Genomic DNA, 22,014 nt, shown 5'->3' with positions numbered 1-22,014 from the left:
GGCCCCTCGGGCTGCTCCTCCGACTGGAGTAGAGTCACACAGGGCCTAGTTGGGTCCTGTAGGGCAGCCCCCGGGGCCTGGCCTGTGGCAGGTCGGCTAGAGGGGCTGTGCTTGTGCTCAGCAGTCATCGTTCTCTCCCCATGACAAAGCGTGTGCCGCCTCCCCACCGTCACCAGGGTCTTGAGCTGGCCTGTTTTGCCATTGAAAGGGAGTCCATCTGGGGTCTGTATCCTGGGGCATTTGGAGTAGGGGTCCCCGGGGACACCTGGGCACAGAGGCCCACTTGGATATCGGCCAGGGCCTGGCTGGAGCCCTTTCATTCCTCAATCATACAGAAAGTGCCAGCAGGTGCAGGTACTTCTCCAGGAGCTGCCCGTGGCCCCACGCACAGAGCGGACAGCCCCCCAGGGCTCCGGACTAGTCGGAGGTCAGAGGGTGACAGCAGCTATGAGGAGAGGTCGGGTCCCCAGGATGATTCATGTGATGCCCCCCGCCCTCCTCTAGATATCGATGCATCGTAGCTTCCTGCAAGAAGGAAGGAATCCGGGACCAGTGGGAAATGTGAGTGAGCTCTGGCTCATGCAGGGGAGCCTTCCGTCTCCAGGAGGGCGGGCCACGAGGGGGCTGTGGGTCAGAGGGGCTGCTGGACCCTCACCCCACACATCTGCAATTCCTGTGACAGGGTAAAGGTCTGAGGCCCCTTCAGGAAAACAGCAAAGGAGAGCCGTGGGTGGGGTGCGGGCTTTGTGGGAGAGCACTGGGACGCCAAAGGGACCTCCTCCATGCCCATTCCCCCAACCCTCTGTCTGCCCCACACCTGGGACCCAGAGCAGAGGCTGTGAGGAGCATCGCACTCACCAATCTGGTGGCACCTGGACCCGGGTGCACGGCAGGTGCTCAGGAGAGCCAGTGAGGGCTCAGGGACCAGACGGCCCCCGCCCGTGGGAGATTAGAGTCAGTGGAAGGACACCCCCTGGGGGCCCCTCGTGAGTGAGGCTGGGCAGACCCACAGGAGGGAAGGTTCCCCGGGAAAGACAGTGATGGTCACACCGCTGGTCATGGGCTCCCACGCACAGAGGCTTCGTGCCAGCCCCTCCTCAGTGAGCAAGCCAGTGGCAGGTAAGACCGCCAGGTGGCAGGTGGACAAGGAGCAGCACTGGCCTCCGACAGCCCCGCACGGGAGGCCGAGGGCCCTGGTTCCTGCAGGGCTTCCCCAGGACACCTCTGTGTGAGGAGCCCTGTCTTCTGACGCCTCTGCCCACCTGTCCCTCCCCAGCGCCATGACCTCCTTCCTGCCCATCTGGCTGGACTACTATGAGGAGGACTTCCACGATGCCCCAGAATTTCCTGCCCTGACAAAGCTGCTGAAATTCACAGGGCAGTACCAGTGCCAGGCTCAGTGCTCGACTGTCGTGCGGAGCGTTACCTTTGGCGTTTCATAAACCTGCATCAAGCGGAGTTTGAGGGTGGAGGTGAGGAGGACTGGGGTGGCCGAGTTGGGGACAGGGTGGGCCACACAGATCAAGCCTCCATGCTGCTGGGCCAGGAGCACTGGGTAGGCTCACACCCCATCCCCACGGGCTGCAGTCTGGGGAGACGTCCCAGGGCTTCTGCACTCACACACGCTGAGCGGTGGTAAGAGTGTCCTTGATTTGGGAGGGATGTGGAAAGTCCGTCCTGGTGATGATAATTTGTCTTCTTGGGTCTACAGCTTCGGCCCCGGAGCAACACCCTAACCCACCTCAGGAGCCCACCCCAGCTCCGACTGTGGGTCCTGCGGCACCTTCAGGGCCTGAGGTGACCGAGCCACTCCTGGCTGCTGGAGGTGAGGGCTTGGCCCAAGCTGAGATGCCAGCTGCTGAATCCAAGTCAATGTACATGGTTTTGGCACCTATGATTCCCCACCCTGATGAGGAGCCACCTGCACCCTCAGCCACCCGGTGGAGGAGTAGGCCCTGGCGCCTGCAGTCAGGGTCCCCAAAGTGCCAAAGGGTTGGGGGAATGGGTCCGCCACCTGCCTCTGGAGCAACTGGCTTTGACCCCTTAGCAACCCCCTGAACCACCTCAGGAGCCACCTCAGCTCCTACCGCAGGGCTCGTGATAGCTGCAGCCCAACAGAGGCTTCCCTCCCCGTCATTGCACTGTTTCCATATTTTGTTTTTCTTTAACCTCTATACTGGCTTATGAATTTTATTTGTAATAAAAGATAAGTTAACGGCAGAAAATTTACTCTGATGCTTTTAAATTATACATCGTGGTACTTTAGGTCCATTCACAGTGTCACAGGCCCCAGAGCCCAGGGCACTAGGGGACACAGCCCAAGATCTGGTGCTCCCCCCAGGACAGGCAGAGGTTGGGAGGGCACAGGAAAGCAAGGACGCTCCTACCACTGGGCGGCCCTGAGCTGGTCGGATCGGCGCCCCCCATCCCCAGAGCATCCAGGCCCCTGCAGCCTGGGAGCTGTGGTAGTTACTGCGGGAGCTGACTCCAGGGCTGGATAGCTGGCCGCCACCAGTGTGGCTGTTCCTCCTGGTGTCCCCTGTGCCTGGGACTGAGCAGGGGCCTCACTGGATAAACAGCACCCACTGAGCCTGGCACCTGGCAGGGGGCGGGGCAGCTCCCCCAGCAGCACACACCTGAGAATCAGCACAGCAGGCTCCTACCCCAGAAGACCAGCTGGAAGGACAGGGGAAGCCAAGTATTGACCAAGCAGCACTGGAAAGTTCTAGGGGAAGTTGAGGGATTTACACTATATAGAATCAGAGGATACTCCCCCCTTGTTTTTTCTTTTCTGTTTGTTTCTGTTGTTTCCCCACCCCCTTTTTTTATTCTTTTTTATTTTTTCTTTTTTTTTCTCTTCTGCTCCTTTTTCCAGTATAATTTGTTTTTGTGCACTCCACACTGAGCAAAATGACTAGAAGGAACAACTCACCTCAAAAGAAAGAATCAGAAACAGCCCTCTCTCCCACAGAGTTACAAACTCTGGATCACAATTCAATGTCAGAAACCCAATACAGAAGCACTATTATAAAGCTACTGGTGACTCTAGAAAAAAAGCATAAAGGACTCAAATTAATAAAATCATGAATGAGAAAAGAGAGATCACCACCAACATCAAGGAAATACAAACAATTTTAAAAACTTATTATGAGCAGCTATATGCCAATAAATTATGCAATCTAGAAGAAACAGATACATTTCTGGAAAACCACAAATTACCAAAACTGGAACAGAAAGAAATAGAAAACCGGAACAGGCTGATAACCCGGGAGGAAACTGAAGTAGTCATCATCAGAAACCTCCCAAGACACAAAAAAGTCCCGGGCCAGATGGCTTCCCTGGGGAATGCTATCAAACGTTGAAAGAAGAAACTGTACCTATTCTACTAAAGCTGTTCTGAAAGATAGAAAGAAATGGAATACTTCCAAACTCGTTCTATGAGGCCAGCATCACCTTAAGTCCAAAAGCAAACAGAGACCCCACCAAAAAGGAGAATTACAGACCAATGTCCCCGATGAACACGGATGCAAACATTCTCAACAAGATATGAGCCAATAGGATCCAACGGTACATTGAGAAGTTACTCACCGTGACCAGGTGGCATTTATCCCTGGGACGCAAGGCTGGTTCAACACTCGGCAAACACTCCATGTGACTGATCAGATCTGCAAGAGAAAAAACAAGAACCAGATGATCCTCTCAATAGATCCAGAGAAAGCTTTTGACAAAATACGGCATCCATTCCTGATCCAAACGCTTCAGAGTATAGAAATAGAGGGAACATTCCTCAGCATCTTCAAAGCCGTCTACGAAAAGCCCACAGAAAATTATCATTCCCAAGGGGGAAACGCTGGGAGCCTTTCCACGAAGAAGATCAGGAACGAGACAGGGATGTCCACTCTCACCACTGCTATTCAACATAACACTAGTCGTCGTAGCCTCAGCAATCAGGCAACAAAAAGAACTAAAAGGCATTCAAGTCGGCCTAGAAGAAGTCAAACTCTCCCTCTTCGCAGATGACATGATACCGGACACCTAGAAAACCCAAAAGACTCCACTCCAAGACTGCTAGAACTCATACAGCAAATTCGGCAGTGTGGCAGGGTACAAAATCAATGCCCAGAAGTCAGTGGCCTTTCTAGACGCTAACGATGAGACTGAAGAAAGAGAAATCAAGGAGTCGACCCCATTTACGATGGCACCCAAAAGCATGAGCTACCTAGGAATAAACCTAATGAAAGAGGTAAAGGATCTCAACCCGAAAAACGACAGAACACGTCTGAAAGAGACTGAGGAAGACACAAAGAGATGGAAAACTATTCCATGCTCATGGATCCGAAGAATCAATATTGAGAAAATGTCAATGTGACCCAGGGCAATTTACACAATTAACGCAATCCCTATCAAAAATACCACAGACTCTCTTCAGGGAGCTGGAACAGATCATCTGAAGATTTGTGTGGAATCAGAAAGGATCCCGAATGGCCACGGGAATAGTAGCCAGGAAAACCACAGCGGGGGGCCGCACAATGCCGGATTTCGGGTTGCGCTGCAAAGCTGTGCTCACCAAGACAGTGTGCTACAGACACAAAAACAGACACAGCCACCAATGGAACAGAAGAGGAATCCAGAAGTGGACCCTCAACTCGATGGTCAAGACCATATATTCGACCAAGCAGGAGAGACCATCCACTGGAAAAAAGACAAGTCTCCTCCATAAACGCCACTGGGAACGCTGGACAGCCACATGCAGAGGAGGGAAACTGGACCACTGTCTCACACCAGACACAAAGATAAACTCAAAATGGATGAAAGATGTAAATGTGAGGCGAGATTCCATCAAAACCCTGGGGGAGAACACAGGCAACGCCCTTCCCGAACTTGGCCACAGCAACTTCTTGCAAGATACACCCATGAAGGCCAGAGAAACAAAAGCAAAGATGAACTATTGGGACTTCATCAGGATGAGGAGCTTCCGCACAGCCAAAGAGACACTCAACAAAACCAACAGACCATCTCCAGAATGGGAGAAGCTACTTGCAAATGACCCGTCGGATAAAGGGCCAGCATCCAAGATCTCTAAAGAACCTATTCAACTCCACAGCAGAGAAACCAACAATCCAATCCAGAAATGGGCAAAAGACATGAACCGAAATGGCAAGAGCAAGACATAGACGTGGCCGACAAGCCCATGAGAAAATGCTCCGCATCACTGTATTTCCATCAGGGAAATACAGATCAAAACCACAACGAGATCCCACCTCACACGGGTGAGAATGGGCAACATTGGCCAGACAGGAAACAACAAATGTTGGACAGGATGCGCAGAAAGGGGAACCCTCCTGCACTGTTGGTGGGAATGTGACCTGGTGCAGCCACTCTGGGAAACTGTGGAGGGTCCTCAAAGAGTTAACAATGGATCTGCCTTATGACCCAGCAATTGCACTGCTGGGGATTTACCCCAAAGATACAGATGCAATGAAACACCGGGACACCTGCACCCCGATGTTTCCAGCAGCAATGTCCACAAGAGCCAAACTGGGGAAGGAGCCTCGGTGTCCACCGAAAGATGAATGGAAAAAGATGTGGTCTCTGGATACAATGGAATATTCCTCAGCCATTAGAAACGACAAATAACCATCATTTGCTTCGACGTGGATGGAACTGGAGGGTATGATGCTGAGTGAAGTGAGTCAATCAGAGAAGGACAAACATTATATGGTCTCATTCATTTGGGGAATATAAAAGATAGTGAAAGGAAATAAAGGGAAAAGAGAATATGATTGGGAAATATCAGAGAGGGAGACAGAACATGAGAGACTCCTAACTCTGGGAAACGAACAAGGGGTGGTGAAAAGGGAGGTAGGCGGGCGGTGACAGGGTGACGGGCACTGAGGGGGGCACTTGATGGGTTGAGCACTGGGTGTTATGCTATATGTTGGCAAATTGAACTCCAACAAAAAATAAATTAATTAAAAATAAGTAAGATCTAACTGTTGGGGTGCCTGGCTGGCTCCGGTGGTGGTGCATGCGATTCTTTGTCTCAGGGTTGTGGCTTCGAGCCCCACCTTGGGTGTGGGGATTACTTAGAAATAAAACTTTAAAAAAATAATAAAGCACTTTTTAGCACGTATGCAGAGGATTACCTTTGGTCCTTTAGTTTATGAAAAATGTGGCATAAATATAGGAATGTGAAATGATCTGGTAATATCAAAAGTAAAAATTTTTAAGAAGTTTTAACTTTTACTATAGATCAACACCGAAAAATATTTGAAAAATAAAATCTCTTTTAAAGAAGCTAAATGTTGGTATTCTAGTTTTCTCTTTGTAGATCCAGGTCTGTACTTCCGGGCATGTGGGTTAGAGACTCATCAGGACTCTGAGTCTCCCCTTTCTCCAAAGGCCCCTTCCATACAACTCAGCTCCACTTAGTCCAACTTCGCATCACCATGGTCTGTCTGCCTTAATGCCCTGGCGGTGGCACAAGGGTCACCTTCAGCCCCACTTGCCAGGTTTCTCAGAAGGTCATGGCCCTGGTCAGATGGGGTCAGACAGGCACTATCAAAGATATCCAGTAAAGACTTTTGGTGGCCCTCAGCCTTTGTCTCTGCTACTGGAAGCAACCTGGTGCCAGAGAGACAGGCAGCTTTTCTCTTTCAGTCTCCGGAAATCTCTTTGTATTTTGTCTCCAAACTTCTGAATTGAGCTAAGAGTAGGAGAAAAAGTTTATTTTGTGACCACAGTCTATATATTATTATTAAGGTAATTCCTGAGTTATGCATCCTCCAGTCACCTTAGATAGCACCATGGCTGTTCACCACCCCACCCCCACAGACCAGAAAATAGGTTTAGGTATTTTATCCTACTGGAGCCCTATCAGCCATCACTTAAGCTGTTTTGTTTTGTTTAAATAATTAGTGCAAAGTACTTTCCCCCTGAGTGAAATACACATTCTCACAGAGGGGATTTCCCTAGGGATTCCCGTGCTGCGGCCCCAAGGCTTGGAAATGTTTTCCCTCAACCAAAACCAGGACTGAACTTAAACATCAAGGGGAAATACTCCAAGGAGTCCTGAGCTGACCTGTACTCTTGCCAAACTAGCAAAATCCTAAAACCATGGGCTAGAGACCAAGTAAATGAGCACATCCCTGGTTGAAACTGATACATCATTTTTAAAAAATCTCCTCCAATGATTCTATGGGACAGTTAGGGTAGAAACACACTGTCAAGTCATGTGTGAGGATGATGAGCAACCAATTCTATTGTCTGACTAAGGCAATACATGTCCTACTCCCAAGTTCTAGTTGTATTGAACTGTAATTCTGGGAAACCACTTTATTAGAGACCCATCTGGTGGCCCAGCCAGGAATCGCACAGGGTGTCTCCAGGAAGGAAGGGGCCAGTCCTGGGGCCTCTGCTGGTCCTAGGACCCCTAAGATTCATGCACACACTCCCTTCTCAGAGGAGGCCCCGTTCTGGTAGGATTATCTCCACTGACCCATGGATGTGTGTTGGGCAGTTGTGCTGAGATCGAGGGACTTCAGCAAAGGGCTGATAATGTATAATTATATAATCACACAACGAGACTTATTTGGATGGCACGCTGACAGCTTAATTGAATGGAGAGGTCCCTCACAGGATATCTTTCAGTGGCAACAGTATAGGGCCACCACCCAGAAAGCTAGGATAGAAAAGAAACTCCCCAGAGGAGAGGGATTGAGGAAGGGCTTACTTAGTGAGATGATGTCTCGCATCGGGATATGGAGTCTCTGAGCCAGGGAATTATGAATGGATGACAGGATCTTAGGGACACCAATATTCATGATTTATCTTATCTACTGTTGGTAGATTCAGGTGGTGATCCACAGGATATGCACAGAAGATATGGCTAAGCTATAATTGGCTTAACCTCTACCAATCTGGGCTATGTTTAAATCCATTCAGTGTGTAAAAATTTGAGGTTGGTGACAGTGGTTTTTTGAGTTAAAGGTCTCTGCCTGCTGTGAAAAAATAAACAGAGGTCTGCTATGCAAAGATCATCTTTGGCTCATCCATAAACCTTGACTGATCATTTCAAATGATTTGTCTTTATGTTCATGGATTAGTTTTCCTCTTGATCAAATCCAATGCTAGAACCCTCTTTTTATATAGATTTTTTTCATTTCAACTATTGTACTTTTCAACTCCAGAATTTTTAACTCCATTTTAAAATCTATCACGATGTATTGAAACTCTTGATTTGGTAAAAATGAATCCTTTCTGGTTTCATTTTTTAGGAGGGAGAGAAGGAAAAGAGGAAGAGAGAATCTTAAGCAGGCTCCACACTAAGCATGGAGCCCATGGAGGGCTCGATCTCATGACTTGAGCCAAAATCAAGAGTCAATTTACCAACTGAGCCACCTAGGGGCTCCCCACCCCTAGGTTTCATTTCTTAGGCATCACTGAAATAGTTCTTTTAAAGCCACTTCCTTAGGAGCATGGTCCTCAGTTTCATTACCAATCCCTGCCCACTCCCATGAACGGTACTTCCTTTCCTTGAGTGACTGCCATCTTCTGTTGTTGAATATTGACATTTCGAATATCACAGATGGTAATTTTGGAAACGGCACTCTTCTGCCTTTTCTGGGTTTGTTTGTTTGTTTACAACTTGTGTGGATGGTGTCACTTGTTTAATGCTTTTCTCAACTTTTTGTAAAGGGTCTTTGTTAGGAGTGCCCTGAAGTCTCTTCTGTTAGCCTAGCGGTCACCTTGTGACTAAGAGCGAGCCCCTTAAACGCCGGGAGCAAGCCACCACGAAGCACTCTGCTGGTCACTGCAGACGCCCCTGCACTGCGCCCCACAGGGCGCAGGCAGGGAGTTAACTCTGTCTTCCCTTCCCTTGCTGTTGCCCTGGTGCTGAAGGCAAACTCATGTGGTCCTCTCAAGGGTTTTCTAAGAATATGTCCAGCCACGGGCATCAGCATGGCCCTTGGATTGCCTGGCACACAGCAGATTTTCGGTGTCCTTCGCCCCTTGATAATCTCCAGCATCTTCCTTCCCAGGTGTTTCGGTCTGCCTGCCTCTGGCCTCTCTGGTTGGCCCCTTGCCCAGACAGGTGTGGCTAGTATGTTCACTGACATGCTCTTGGCAGTGTCACCCAGGAGCTCCTAAAAGCTCTGAGGCAGTTTGAAACTGCCTCAAACAAATGAAAGACCCTGAGTCAGTGCTTCTTGGAGTCCCCAAGGAGGTCAGAATACACAACCACAATCCTCTGAGAACAATCAGTCTTGCTGGCATGAGCACACTGTCCCAGGAAAGTAGACCACTGTCCTCATGGTGACCACAGAGCTGGGGAGTGTGGCATGGTAGGTGGTTAAGTTAAAATGTCAGACTGTTTTACTGAAATTCAGTACCCTTTTCTTTTTTTTCTTTTAAGCCCTTCCCCAGGTTTTGTGTTTTTTAGAAGTCAGAAAAAGTTGATTCCAATAGTTTTTGTCAGCTTGATCATTGCCTTCATGAAGGGATGGTGTGTCGGAGTTACTTACACTAGCATTTTAGGTGACATCATTCAACCTATTTTATTTATTTTATTTAATTTTTAAAGATTTTATTTATTTATGAGAGACAGAGAGACAGAGAGGGAGAGAAATGGGGGTCAGAGACCCAGGCAGAGGGAGAAGCAGGCTCCATTCAGGGAACCCAATGTGGGACTCAATCCTGGGTCTCCAGGATCATGCCCTGGGCTGAAGGCAGCGCTAAACCACTGAGCCACCCGGGCTGCCCTAATCAACCTATTTTAATTGTACATTCCTTTTCAAAGGTGATACTAGTAGGTCTCACCTGAGCATTCATACATTTTCAATTTATTTTTTTCCTTTTGTTTAATGTCAAATTTGGAAAACATACGTATACATCTTGTTCAAGTTTTGTGTTCATCAACATATTGTCAAAGATAGATACTTGCTCTTGTTTGTAATAACCAAAGGGTCAGCTTTATAAGCATGCAGCTTTATAAAATATCAAGATGTTTCACTCGAGAGCTTTATTAACTTACTTCAGATTGTTCAAAATGTCACACCACAGTGATTAGTTGAAAAAGCATTGTGATCCATTTGCATGAATATGCTTTTGATTTACACATATACTTTGATTTTGTCATAGAATTGCTTTCTGTAATCTATCTCTTAGTCCTCAAAAGGACCTCATAAAGACAATATTATTCTGGTGGAGTTTAGGCTTTAAGTAGGCCACAAAGAGCGTTAATACTAGAGGTTGAGGCAGTAGGGTTCAAAGAAGAGAATCTAGAGAAGGTACAGTATGTTTACAGAGTACGCAGCTTATTTTCATTGGGGTGAAGTAAACTCAGACAAATCATGTAAATTCCCAGAACCAAATTAAATTTTCTAAACGTCTAGAATATTTATTCACATGGTTGTAAAAAGCTCCTAAATTCCAAGGTAAAAAATGATGCTTACTTCAGCTCATGAACTTGAATGTATGACATTGAAGGTAGACCCACTACTCACTAATCAGTCACTTAAACATGCATGCAGCAGCTCATTCTGGATCTCACGTTGCTTGCTTTCTTCTTTATAATTTTATTTAAATTCAATTAACATATAGCATATTATTAATTTCAGGGGTAGAGATCAGTGATTCATCAGGTGCATGTAACACCCAATGCTCATTACATCACGAGCCCTCCTTGATGCCCATCACCCAGTTACCCCATCCCCCCACCCACCTCCCCTCCAGCAGATTCAGTTTGTTTCCTAGAGTTAAGAGTCGCTTATGTTTTTTTCTCCCTCTCTGATTTCTGCTTATTTTATTCTCCCTCCCTTCCCCATTACCCTATTTTGTTTATTAAAATATGAGCAAAGACCTCCAGGAACTTGCAGCGGAGTGGGCAAATAACCGAGGCCCTCCCGGCTGCCCGATGCTCGCACTGCGTAGAGGCGCAGGCAGGTGGAACCCCAGCGCATCAACTGGGAGGAGGACGGGGCCCAGTGACACCCCCCGGGACCGAAGGACTGCACAAAGGACTCGTCGGGAGGAGACTCGCAGCTGTGAGAGAAAGAATTAATAAGATAGATAAACCATTAGCCAGCATTATTAAAAAGAAGAGAGAGAAGACTCAAATTAATAAAATCATGAATGAGAAAGGAGAGATCACTACCAACACCAAGGAAATACAAACGATTTTAAAAACATATTATGAACAGCTCTATGCCAATAAATTAGGAAATCTAGAAGAAATGGACGCATTCCTGGAAAGCCGCAAACTACCAAAACTGGAGCAGGAAGAAATAGAAAACCTGAACAGGCCAATAACCAGGGAGGAAATTGAAGCAGTCATCAAAAACCTCCCAAGACACAAAAGTCCAGGGCCAGATGGCTTCCCAGGGGAATTCTATCAAACGTTTAAAGAAGAAAACATACCTATTCTCCTAAAGCTGTTTGGAAAGATAGAAAGAGATGGAGCACTTCCAAATTCGTTCTGAGGCCAGCATCACCTTAATTCCAAAACCAGACAAAGACCCCACCAAAAAGGAGAATTACAGACCAACATCCCTGATGAACATGGATGCTAAAATTCCCAACAAGATACTAGCCAATAGGATCCAACAATAAATTAAGAAAATTATTCACCAAGACCAAGTAGGATTTATTCCCAGGACACAAGGCTGGTTCAACACTCGAAAACCATCAATGTGATTCATCATGTCAGCAAGAGAAAAACCAAGAACCATATGATCCTCTCATTAGATGCAGAGAAAGCATTTGACAAAATACGGCATCCATTCCTGATCAAAACTCTTCAGAGGATAGGGAAAGAGGGAACATTCCTTGACATCTTAAAAGCCATCTACGAAAAGCCCACAGCAAATATCATTCTCAAAGGGGAAGCACTGGGAGCCTTTCCCCTAAGATCAGGAACAAGACAGGGATGTCCACTCTCACCACTGCTGTTCAACATAGTACTGGAATTCCAAGCCTCAGCAATCAGACAACAAAAAGACATTAAAGACATTCAAATTGGCAAAGAAGAAGTCAAACTCTCACTCTTCGCCGATGACATGATACTCTACATAGAAAACCCAAAAGCCTCCACCCCAAGGTTGTTAGAACTCATACAGCAATTTGGCAGCATAGCAGGATACAAAATCAATGCCCAGAAATCAGTGGCATTTCTATACACTAACAATGAGACTGAAGAAAGAGAAAGTAAGGAGTCAATCCCATTTACAATTGCGCCCAAAAGCATAAGATACCTAGGAATAAACCTAACCAAAGAGGTGAAGGATCTATACCCTAAAAACTATAGAACACTTCTGAAAGAAATTGAGGAAGACACAAAGAGATGGAAAAATATTCCATGCTCATGGATTGGCAGAATTAATATTGTGAAAATGTCAATGTTACCCAGGGCAATTTACACGTTTAATGCAATCCCTATCAAAATACCATGGACTTTCTTCAGAGAGTTAGAACAAATTATTTTAAGATTTGTGTGGAATCAGAAAAGACCCCGAATAGCCAGAGGAATTTTAAGAAAGAAAACCATAGCTTGGGGCATCACAATGCCAGATTTCAGGTTGTACTACAAAGCTGTGGTCATCAAGACAGTGTGGTACTGGCACAGAAACAGACACATAGATCAATGGAACAGAATAGAGAACCCAGAAGTAGACCTTGAACTTTATGGTCAACTAATATTCGATAAAGGAGGAAAGACTATCCACTGGAAGAAAGACAGTCTCTTCAATAAATGGTGCTGGGAACATTGGACAGCCACATGCAGAAGAATGAAACTAGACCACTCTCTTTCACCATACACAAAGATAAACTCAAAATGGATGAAAGATCTAAATGTGAGGCAAGAGTCCATCAAACTCATAGAAGAGAACACAGGCAACACCCTTTTTGAACTCAGCCACAGTAACTTCTTGCAAGATACATCCACAAAGGCAAAAGAAACAAAAGCAAAAATGAACTATTATAGGGACGTCATCAAGATAAGAAGCTTTTGCACAGGAAAGGATACAGTCAACACAACTAAAAGACAACCTACAGAATGGGAGAAGATATTTGCAAAGGACGTATCAGATAAAGGGCTAGTTTCCAAGATCTATAAAGAACTTATTAAACTCAACACCAAAGAAACAAACGATCCAATCATGAAATGGGCAAAAGACATGAGAAATCTCACAGAGGAAGACATAGACATGGCCAACATGCACATGAGAAAATGCTCGGCATCACTTGCCATCAGGGAAATACAAATCAAAACCACAATGAGATACCACCTCACACCAGTGAGAATTGGGAACATTAACAAGGCAGGAAACCACAAATGTTGGAGAGGATGCGGAGAAAAGGGAACCCTCTTACACTATTGGTGGGAATGTGAACTGGTGCAGCCACTCTGGAAAACTGTGTGGAGGTTCCTCAAAGAGTTAAAAATAGACCTGCCCTATGACCCAGCAATTGCACTGTTGGCGATTTACCCCAAAGATTCAGATGCAATGAAATGCCGGGACACCTGCACCCCAATGTTTATAGTGGCAATGTCTACAATAGCCAAACTGTGGAAGGAGCCTCGGTGTCCATCGAAAGATGAATGGATAAAGAAGATGTGGTTTATGTATACAATGGACTATTACTCAGCCATTAGAAATGACAAATACCCACCATTTGCTTCAACATGGATGGAACTGGAAGGTATTAAGTCAATCGGAGAAGGACAAACGTTGTATGTTCTCATTCATTTGGGGAATATAAATAATAGTGAAAGGGAATAGAAGGGAAGGGAGAAGAAATATGTGGGAAATATCAGAAAGGGAGATAAAACATAAAGACTCCTAACTCTGGGAAACGAACTAGGGGTGATGGAAGGGGAGGAGGGCGGGGGGTGAGGGTGAACGGGTGACGGGCACTGAGGGGGGCACTTGATGGGATGAGCACTGGGTGTTATTCTGTGTGTTGGTAAATTGAACACCAATAAAAAATCAATTTATTATTATTTTTAAAAAGGCCAAAGAACTTATGGATACTTATTCTGACTTGTGTATTCTGCACAGAAGAATAAAAAATCTTCCTTCTCTTTCCTCCTTAGATTCTTTATCACACTCAGATCTCTTACCAGCAGCAGACAGCTTCTGAGATGCCTCTGTTGACCCTTGAGGATGAAATAGAGGCCAATCTCTTGACCCTACAGAGGTCTAGCTGTAGGGTCAGATGTTCTCTTAATGAACCAACTAGTTATGGGCAACTCAGAGTACAAATTAGTGGGAACTTGGTACTAAAAAAGGGGGGGGGGCCTCCAAGACACTTACAATATAAGTGTATAATATAAGAAATTATATTTCTTACAGTGTAAGAAAAGGTTTATAATGAAAATAAGAACTGCCTTGCAGAGAAAAAAGACCAATAAGCTATACACATTAATAGCCCTGGTCCCATAGTTCAAGCCACAAGGGAATTTTCTAAACATTTAATCTGGACTCCAATATCCAAATAGGTAATATATAAACAGTTATACTTAGCTATGTGTTCTAAACAAGATTGCAATAATGAAATATGGAAACCACTATGGAAATGAATAGTTTAAGACATACCTTAAACATTAAAGAGAAATACACAGAAATTTATTAGTAAAAGACTATATTCACAATAAAAATGTAAACTAAACAGAATAAGTAAATATCCAGGACCAAAGGAATAAGTAAATGCTTACTATCTAAAAACAAATTTTCTAGTAGAATATCTACCAAGACAGGGGTGCTTGGCTGGCTCAGTCAGTTAAGCATCAGATTCTTGATTCTTGATTTCAGCTCATGTCATGGTCTTATGGTCCTGGGATCAAGTCTCACATCAGCTCTGTGCTCAGAGGGGTGTCTGCTGGAGATTCTCTCTCCCTCCCCTTCTGCCCCTGCATGTTCGCTTTCTCTCAAATAAACAAATAAATCTTTAGATAATGATAATAATAATATAAAAAGAATATCCACCAAGAAAATCAAGGAATAATCTTTTCTATCCTGGATGCACAGGCCACTTTTAAATATTATTTGCATTAGATTCTCTAGAGAGAGAAATTCATTTTCCTTCTGCCCAGGAAGGACTCAATTCAAATGTGTTTTCTCATCCTTTCTTAGGAATGCATATAGTTACAAGTGAAAGCAAAGGAAGAGATAAGTTCCTGTAAAGAACAAAATAAGTATTATAGCAATTTCTCAAAGAAATAAAATGAATTATGAATTCAATGAATTATCAGTAAGGTGCTCAAAAAAGATAATTATCTGTCAGAATTCTAAAGTTAATGAAAAGTCCTTTAAAAACAGAATTAAATACATTTTCATTTAAGAACAAACATAATGCTTTCTACAGAAAAGCATTATCTTCAGATAAATGATAGTGATCCCAGGTGCAGGAAGCCTAAAGAATCAGGAAAGGAGAAAGAAAACAAAAAAAAGCAAATTTCAGGTAATTAAAAAATAAGCAAGTAGTGTACAGCAATGCTAATTTTATAAAAAGTCATATATGGCATATAAACACATACACGCACTAATATATATAACTTTTTAAAATTTTTTATTTATTCATGATAGTCACAGAGAGAGAGAGAGAGGGAGAGAGAGGGAGAGAGAGAGAGGCAGAGACACAGGCAGAGAGAGAAGCAGGCTCCATGCACCGGGAGCCCGAAGTGGGATTCGATCCCGGGTCTCCAGGATCGCGCCCCGGGCCAAAGGCAGGTGCCAAACCACTGCGCCACCCAGGGATCCCCGCACTAATATATATATAGGCAGAGCTAACTAATGGAGAAAATATATTATATATATAGAGAGAGATAAATTATATTATATACATAATTTATATATTTAAATACATATATATATACTTAGTTTATACATTTAAATACATATATTTATATATTTAAATACATATATTTAAATAAACTAATACACTAGTATCATAGTACACAAGCCATAAAGGTAAAAATTAGTTAAAGCCCAAAGACACATAAAATACTAGTTCATTCTTGACATTAGTCTTTAGTAAGTCAAGGTTGTAAGTTTTCCTTTTTGAATATTACTTTATTTTTTTAAATTAATTTTTATTGGTGTTCAATTTACCAAAATACAGAAAAACACCCAGTGCTCATCCCGTCAAGTGTCCACCTCAGTGCCCGTCACCCATTCCCCTCCAACACCCGCCCTCCTCCCCTTCCATCACCCCTAGTTCGTTTCCCCCAGTTAGGAGTCTTCATGTTCTGTCTCCCTTCCTGATATTTCCCAACATTTCTTTTCCCTTCCTTTATATTCCCTTTCACTATTATTTATATTCCCCAAATGAATGAGGACATACACTGTTTGTCCTTCTCCGATTGACTTATTTCACTCAGCATAATACCCTCCAGTTCCATCCACATTGAAGCAAATGGTGGGTATTTGTCGTTTCTAATTGCTGAGTAATATTCCATTGTATACATAAACCACATCTTCTTTATCCATTCATCTTTCGATGGACACCGAGGCTCCTTCCACAGTTGGGCTATAGTGGCCATTGCTGATAGAAACATCGGGGTGCAGGTGTCCCGGCGTTTCATTGCATCTGAATCTTTGGGGTAAATCGCCAACAGTGCAATTGCTGGGTCGTAGGGCAGGTCTATTTTTAACTCTTTGAGGAACCTCCACACAGTTTTCCAGAGTGGCTGCACCAGTTCACATTCCCACCAACAGTGTAAGAGGGTTCCCTTTTCTCCGCATCCTCTCCAACATTTGTGGTTTCCTGCCTTGTTAATGTTCCCAATTCTCACTGGTGTGAGGTGGTATCTCATTGTGGTTTTGATTTGTATTTCCCTGATGGCAAGTGATGCCGAGCATTTTCTCATGTGCATGTTGGCTATGTCCATGTCTTCCTCTGTGAGATTTCTCTTCATGTCTTTTGCCCATTTCATGATTGGATCGTTTGTTTCTTTGGTGTTGAGTTTAATACGTTCTTTATAGATCTTGGAAACTAGCCCTTTATCTGATATGTCCTTTGCAAATATCTTCTCCCATTCTGTAGGTTGTCTTTTAGTTGTGTTGACTGTATCCTTTGCTGCGCAGAAGCCTCTTATCTTGATGAAGTCCCTATAATAGTTCATTTTTGCTTTTGTTTCTTTTGCCTTTGTGGATGTATCTTGCAAGAAGTTACTGTGGCTGAGTTCAAAAAGGGTGTTGCCTGTGTTCTCTTCTATGAGTTTGATGGACTCTTGTCTCACATTTAGATCTTTCATCCATTTTGAGTTTATCTTTGTGTATGGTGAAAGAGAGTGGTCCAGTTTCATTCTTCTTCATTGGTCTGTAATTCTGCATGTGGCTGTCCAATGTTCCCAGCACCATTTATTGAAGAGACTGTCTTTCTTCCAGTGGATAGTCTTTCCTCCTTTATCGAATATTAGTTGACCATAAAGTTCAAGGTCTACTTCTGGGTTCTCTATTCTGTTCCATTGATCTATGTGTCTGTTTCTGTGCCAGTACCACACTGTCTTGATGACCACAGCTTTGTAGTACAACCTGAAATCTGGCATTGTGATGCCCCAAGCTATGGTTTTCTTTCTTAAAATTCCTCTGGCTATTCGGGGTCTTTTCTGATTCCACACAAATCTTAAATAATTTGTTCTAACTCTCTGAAGAAAGTCCATGGTATTTTGATAGGGATTGCATTAAACGTGTAAATTGCCCTGGGTAACATTGACATTTTCACAATATTAATTCTGCCAATCCATGAGCATGGAATATTTTTCCATCTCTTTGTGTCTTCCTCAATTTCTTTCAGAAGTGTTCTATAGTTTTTAGGGTATAGATCCTTCACCTCTTTGGTTAGGTTTATTCCTAGGTATCTTATGCTTTTGGGTGCAATTGTAAATGGGATTGACTCCTTACTTTCTCTTTCTTCAGTCTCATTGTTAGTGTATAGAAATGCCATTGATTTCTGGGCATTGATTTTGTATCCTGCCACGCTACCAAATTGCTGTATGAGTTCTAGCAACCTTGGGGTGGAGGCTTTTGTGTATTCTATGTAGAGTATCATGTCATCAGCGGAGATGGTAGAGTTTGACTTCTTCTTTGCCAATTTGAATGTCTTTAATGTCTTTTTGTTGTCTGATTGCTGAGGCGAGGACTTCCAGAACTATGTTGAACAAGAGTGGTGAGAGTGGACATCCCTGTCTTATTCCTGATCTTAGGGGAAAGGCTCCCAGTGCTTCCCCATTGAGAATGATATTTGCTGTGGGCTTTTTGTAAATGGCTTTTAAGATGTCGAGGAAAGTTCCCTCTATCCCAACACTCTGAAGGGTTTTGATCAGGAATGGATGCTGTATTTTGTCAAATGCTTTCTCTGCATCTAATGAGAGGATCATATGGTTCTTAGTTTTTCTCTTGCTGACATGATGAATCACATTGATGGTTTTACGAGTGTTGAACCAACCTTGTGTCCCGGGGATAAATCCTACTTGGTCATGGTGAAAAATTTTCTTAATGTGTTGTTGGATCCTATTGGCTAGTATCGTGTTGGGAATTTTAGCATCCATGTTCATCAGGGATATTGGTCTGTAATTCTCCTTTTTGGTGGGGTCTTTGTCTGGTTTTGGAATTAAAGTGATGCTGGCCTCATAGAACGAATTTGGAAGTGCTCCAGCTCTTTCTATCTTTCCAAACAGCTTTAGGAGAATAGGTATGATTTCTTCTTTAAACGTTTGATAGAATTCCCCTGGGAAGCCATCTGGCCCTGGACTCTTGTGTCTTGGGAGGTTTTTGATGACTGCTTCAATTTCCTCCCTGGTTATTGGCCTGTTCAGGTTTTCTATTTCTTCCTGCTCCAGTTTTGGTAGTTTGTGGCTTTCCAGAAATGCGTCCATTTCTTCTAGATTTCCTAATTTATTGGCATAGAGCTGTTCATAATATGTTTTTAAAATCGTTTGTATTTCCTTGGTGTTGGTAGTGATCTCTCCTTTCTCATTCATGATTTTGTTAATTTGAGTCTTCTCTCTCTTCTTTTTAATAAGGTTGGCTAATGGTTTATCTATCTTATTAATTCTTTCAAAGAACCAACTCCTGGTTCTGTTGATCTGTTCCACAGTTCTTCTGGTCTCGATATCATTTAGTTCTGCTCGAATTTTAATTAACTGTCTTCTTGTGCTGGGGGTGGGGTCTATTTGTTGCTTTTTCTCTAGTTCCTTTATGTGTAAGGTGAGCTTTTGAATTTGAGTTCTTTCCAGTTTTTGAATGGATGCTTGTATTGTGATGTATTTGCCCCTCAGGACTGCTTTTGCTGCATCCCAAAGATTTTGAACGGTTGTATCTTCATTCTCATTAGTTTCCATGAATCCTTTTAATTCTTTCTTAATTTCCTGGTTGACCTTTTCATCTTTTAGCAGGATGGTCCTTAACCTCCACGTGTTTGTGGTCCTTCCAAACTTCTTGTTGTGATTAAGTTCTAATTTCAAGGCATTATGGTCTGAGAATATACAGGGGACTATCCCGATCGTTTGGTATCGGTTCAGACCCGATTTGTGACCCAGTATGTGGTCTATTCTGGAGAAAGTTCCATGTGCACTTGAGAAGAATGTGTATTCAGTTGAGTTTGGATGTAAAGTTCTGTAGATATCTGTGAAATCCATCTGGTCCAGTGTATCATTTAAAGCTCTCATTTCTTTGGAGATGTTGTGCTTAGAAGACCTATCGAGGGTAGAAAGAGCTAGATTGAAGTCACCAAGTATAAGTGTATTATTATCAAAGTATTTCTTCAGTTTGGTTATTAATTGGTTTAAATATTTGGCAGCTCCCACATTCAGGGCATATATATTGAGGATTGTTAAGTCCTCTTGTTGGATAGATCCTTTGAGTATGAGATAGTGTCCCTCTTCATCTCTCACTATAGTCTTCAGGGTAAATTTTAATTTATCTGATATAAGGATGGCAACCCCTGCTTTCTTTTGAGGACCATTTGAATGGTAAATGGTTCTCCAACCTTTTATTTTCAGGTTGTAGGTGTCCTTCTGTCTAAAATGAGTCTCTTGTAGACAGCAAATAGATGGGTCCTGCTTTTTTATCCAGTCTGAAACCCTGCACCTTTTGATGGGGTCATTAAGCCCGTTCACGTTCAGAGTTACTATTGAGAGATATGAGTTTAGTGTCATCACATCTATTCAGTCCTTGTTTTTGTGGATTGTTCCACTGAACTTCTTCTTAAAGGGGAATTTTAAGAGTCCCCCTTCAAATTTCTTGCAGAGCTGGTTTGGAGGTTACATATTCTTTCAGTTCCTGCCTGTCTTGGAAGCTCTTTATCTCTCCTTCCATTTTGAATGAAAGCCTTGCTGGATAAAGTATTCTTGGTTGCATGTTCTTTTCATTTAGGACCCTGAATATATCCTGCCAGCCCTTTCTGGCCTGCCAGGTCTCTGTGGAGAGGTCTGCTGTTACCCTAATATTCCTCCCCATAAAAGTTAGGGACTTTTTTTCTCTTGCTGCTTTAAGGATCTTCTCCTTATATTTGGAATTTGCAAGCTTCACTATTAAATGTCGAGGTGTTGAACGGTTTTTGTTGATTTTAGGGGGGGATCTCTCTATTTCCTGGATCTGAATGCCTGTTTCCCTTCCCAGATTAGGAAAGTTTTCAGCAATGACTTGTTCAAATACATATTCCGGCCCTCCGGCCCTTTTGGCGCCCCGGGAACCCCAATTAAACGTAGGTTTTTCTTCCTCAGGCTGTCGTGTATTTCCCTTAATCTGTCTTCATGGTCTTTTAATTGCCTGTCTCTTTTTTCCTCAGTTTCCCTCTTTGCCATCAACTTGTCTTCTATGTCACTCACTCGTTCTTCCACCTCGTTAACCCTCGTCGTTAGGACTTCTAGTCTGGATTGCATCTCATTTAATTGATTTTTAATATCTGCCTGATTAGATCTAAATTCTGCAGTCATGAAGTCTCTCGAGTCCTTTATGCTTTTTTCTACAGTCACCAGTAGCTGTGTAATAGTGCTTCTGAACTGGCTTCATGACATTGAATTGTAGTCCAGATTTTGTCACTCTGTGGGAGAGAGGACTGTTTCTGATTCTTTCTTTTGAAGTGAGTTTTTTTTTCCAGTCATTTTGCTCAGTGCCAGAGTGGCCAAGAACAAGTTGTATTGGGAAAAGGGGAAAAAGAGAGAAGATAAGGAAGAAAAGAAAAAGAAAAGAAAAAAAGGAAAAAAGAAAGAAAAAAAAAGAGAAGAAAAGCAAAAAAGGGGGGAGAAGCAACAGAAATCGAAAAACAAAAAACAAGGGGGAGTATCTTCTGGTTGTGTATACTGTAAATCCCTCGACTTCCCTTGGAACTTTCCAGTGCTGCTTGGTCAATTGTTTTTCCCCCTGTCCGTCTAGCTGGTCTTCTGGGGCAGGGGTCTGCTGTGCTGATTCTCAGGTGTGAGAACTTGGGGGAGCTGCTCAGCGCCCTGCCTGGTGCAGGGATCAGTGAAGGTTGTTTAACCTGTTCATCCTGTGAGGACACAGTGAGGCCCCAGGAGGAACAGCCACAGTGGCGGGGCCAGCTCTGCAGCCCTGGAGTCAGCACCCGCAGTAACTGCGGAGCTCTCAGTCTGCAGGGGCCTGGATGCTCCCGCGGGGGGCCGCTGATCTGCTCAGCTCGGGGCCACCCGGCTGCAGGAGTGTCCTTGCTGTCCTGGAACCTCCTGGCCTCTGCCTGTCCCGGGGGGGGAGCGCCGGTTCCTGGCCTTGTCCCCGGCACCCTGTGCTCCCGGGTACAGCCATGTGTGCTGCAGCCCTTTAGGGAGCTTGGCCGCGGGGTGTGGGCGCTCTCCCCGGGGCGCAGCTCCTGTTGGTGCCTCCGGGAGCCGGAGCGCATCCCTGCCCTCCTGGGGTCCTGCTCCACCTCCCTGCGAGCGCTTTTCTGCCCAGGAAGGTTGGGGAAGCTCCTGCTCCTCCGGGCCGGGCTCTCCTGTCCTGGGGGCTGTCGCCGCGGCCCTAGCCCGGCTCCTCGCCCCCACCCCCCCACTCG

The 22,014-nt window shown here is 44.3% G+C and overlaps 1 protein-coding gene across 9 annotated transcripts in view; it reads right to left on the bottom strand.

The window, feature by feature from the left end:
* LOC140599790 (adenylate cyclase type 1-like) overlaps nt 1-22,014 on the bottom strand; it is a 271,616-nt gene that overhangs the window by 43,009 nt on the left and 206,593 nt on the right. For all 9 annotated transcript variants that reach the window (XM_072764990.1, XM_072764985.1, XM_072764982.1 and 6 more), the window contains one exon: nt 3,589-3,665. In XM_072764990.1, coding sequence (XP_072621091.1) covers nt 3,589-3,665 — 77 coding nt within the window. The remainder of the gene's footprint in view (nt 1-3,588; nt 3,666-22,014) is intronic.

This window comes from Vulpes vulpes, chromosome 7 (genome assembly GCF_048418805.1).
Source record: "Vulpes vulpes isolate BD-2025 chromosome 7, VulVul3, whole genome shotgun sequence".
NCBI classification, from domain to species: Eukaryota; Metazoa; Chordata; class Mammalia; order Carnivora; family Canidae; genus Vulpes; species Vulpes vulpes.
The sequence above is the reverse complement of the archived record's forward strand: the minus strand, read 5'-3'. Positions and strand labels throughout refer to the sequence as shown.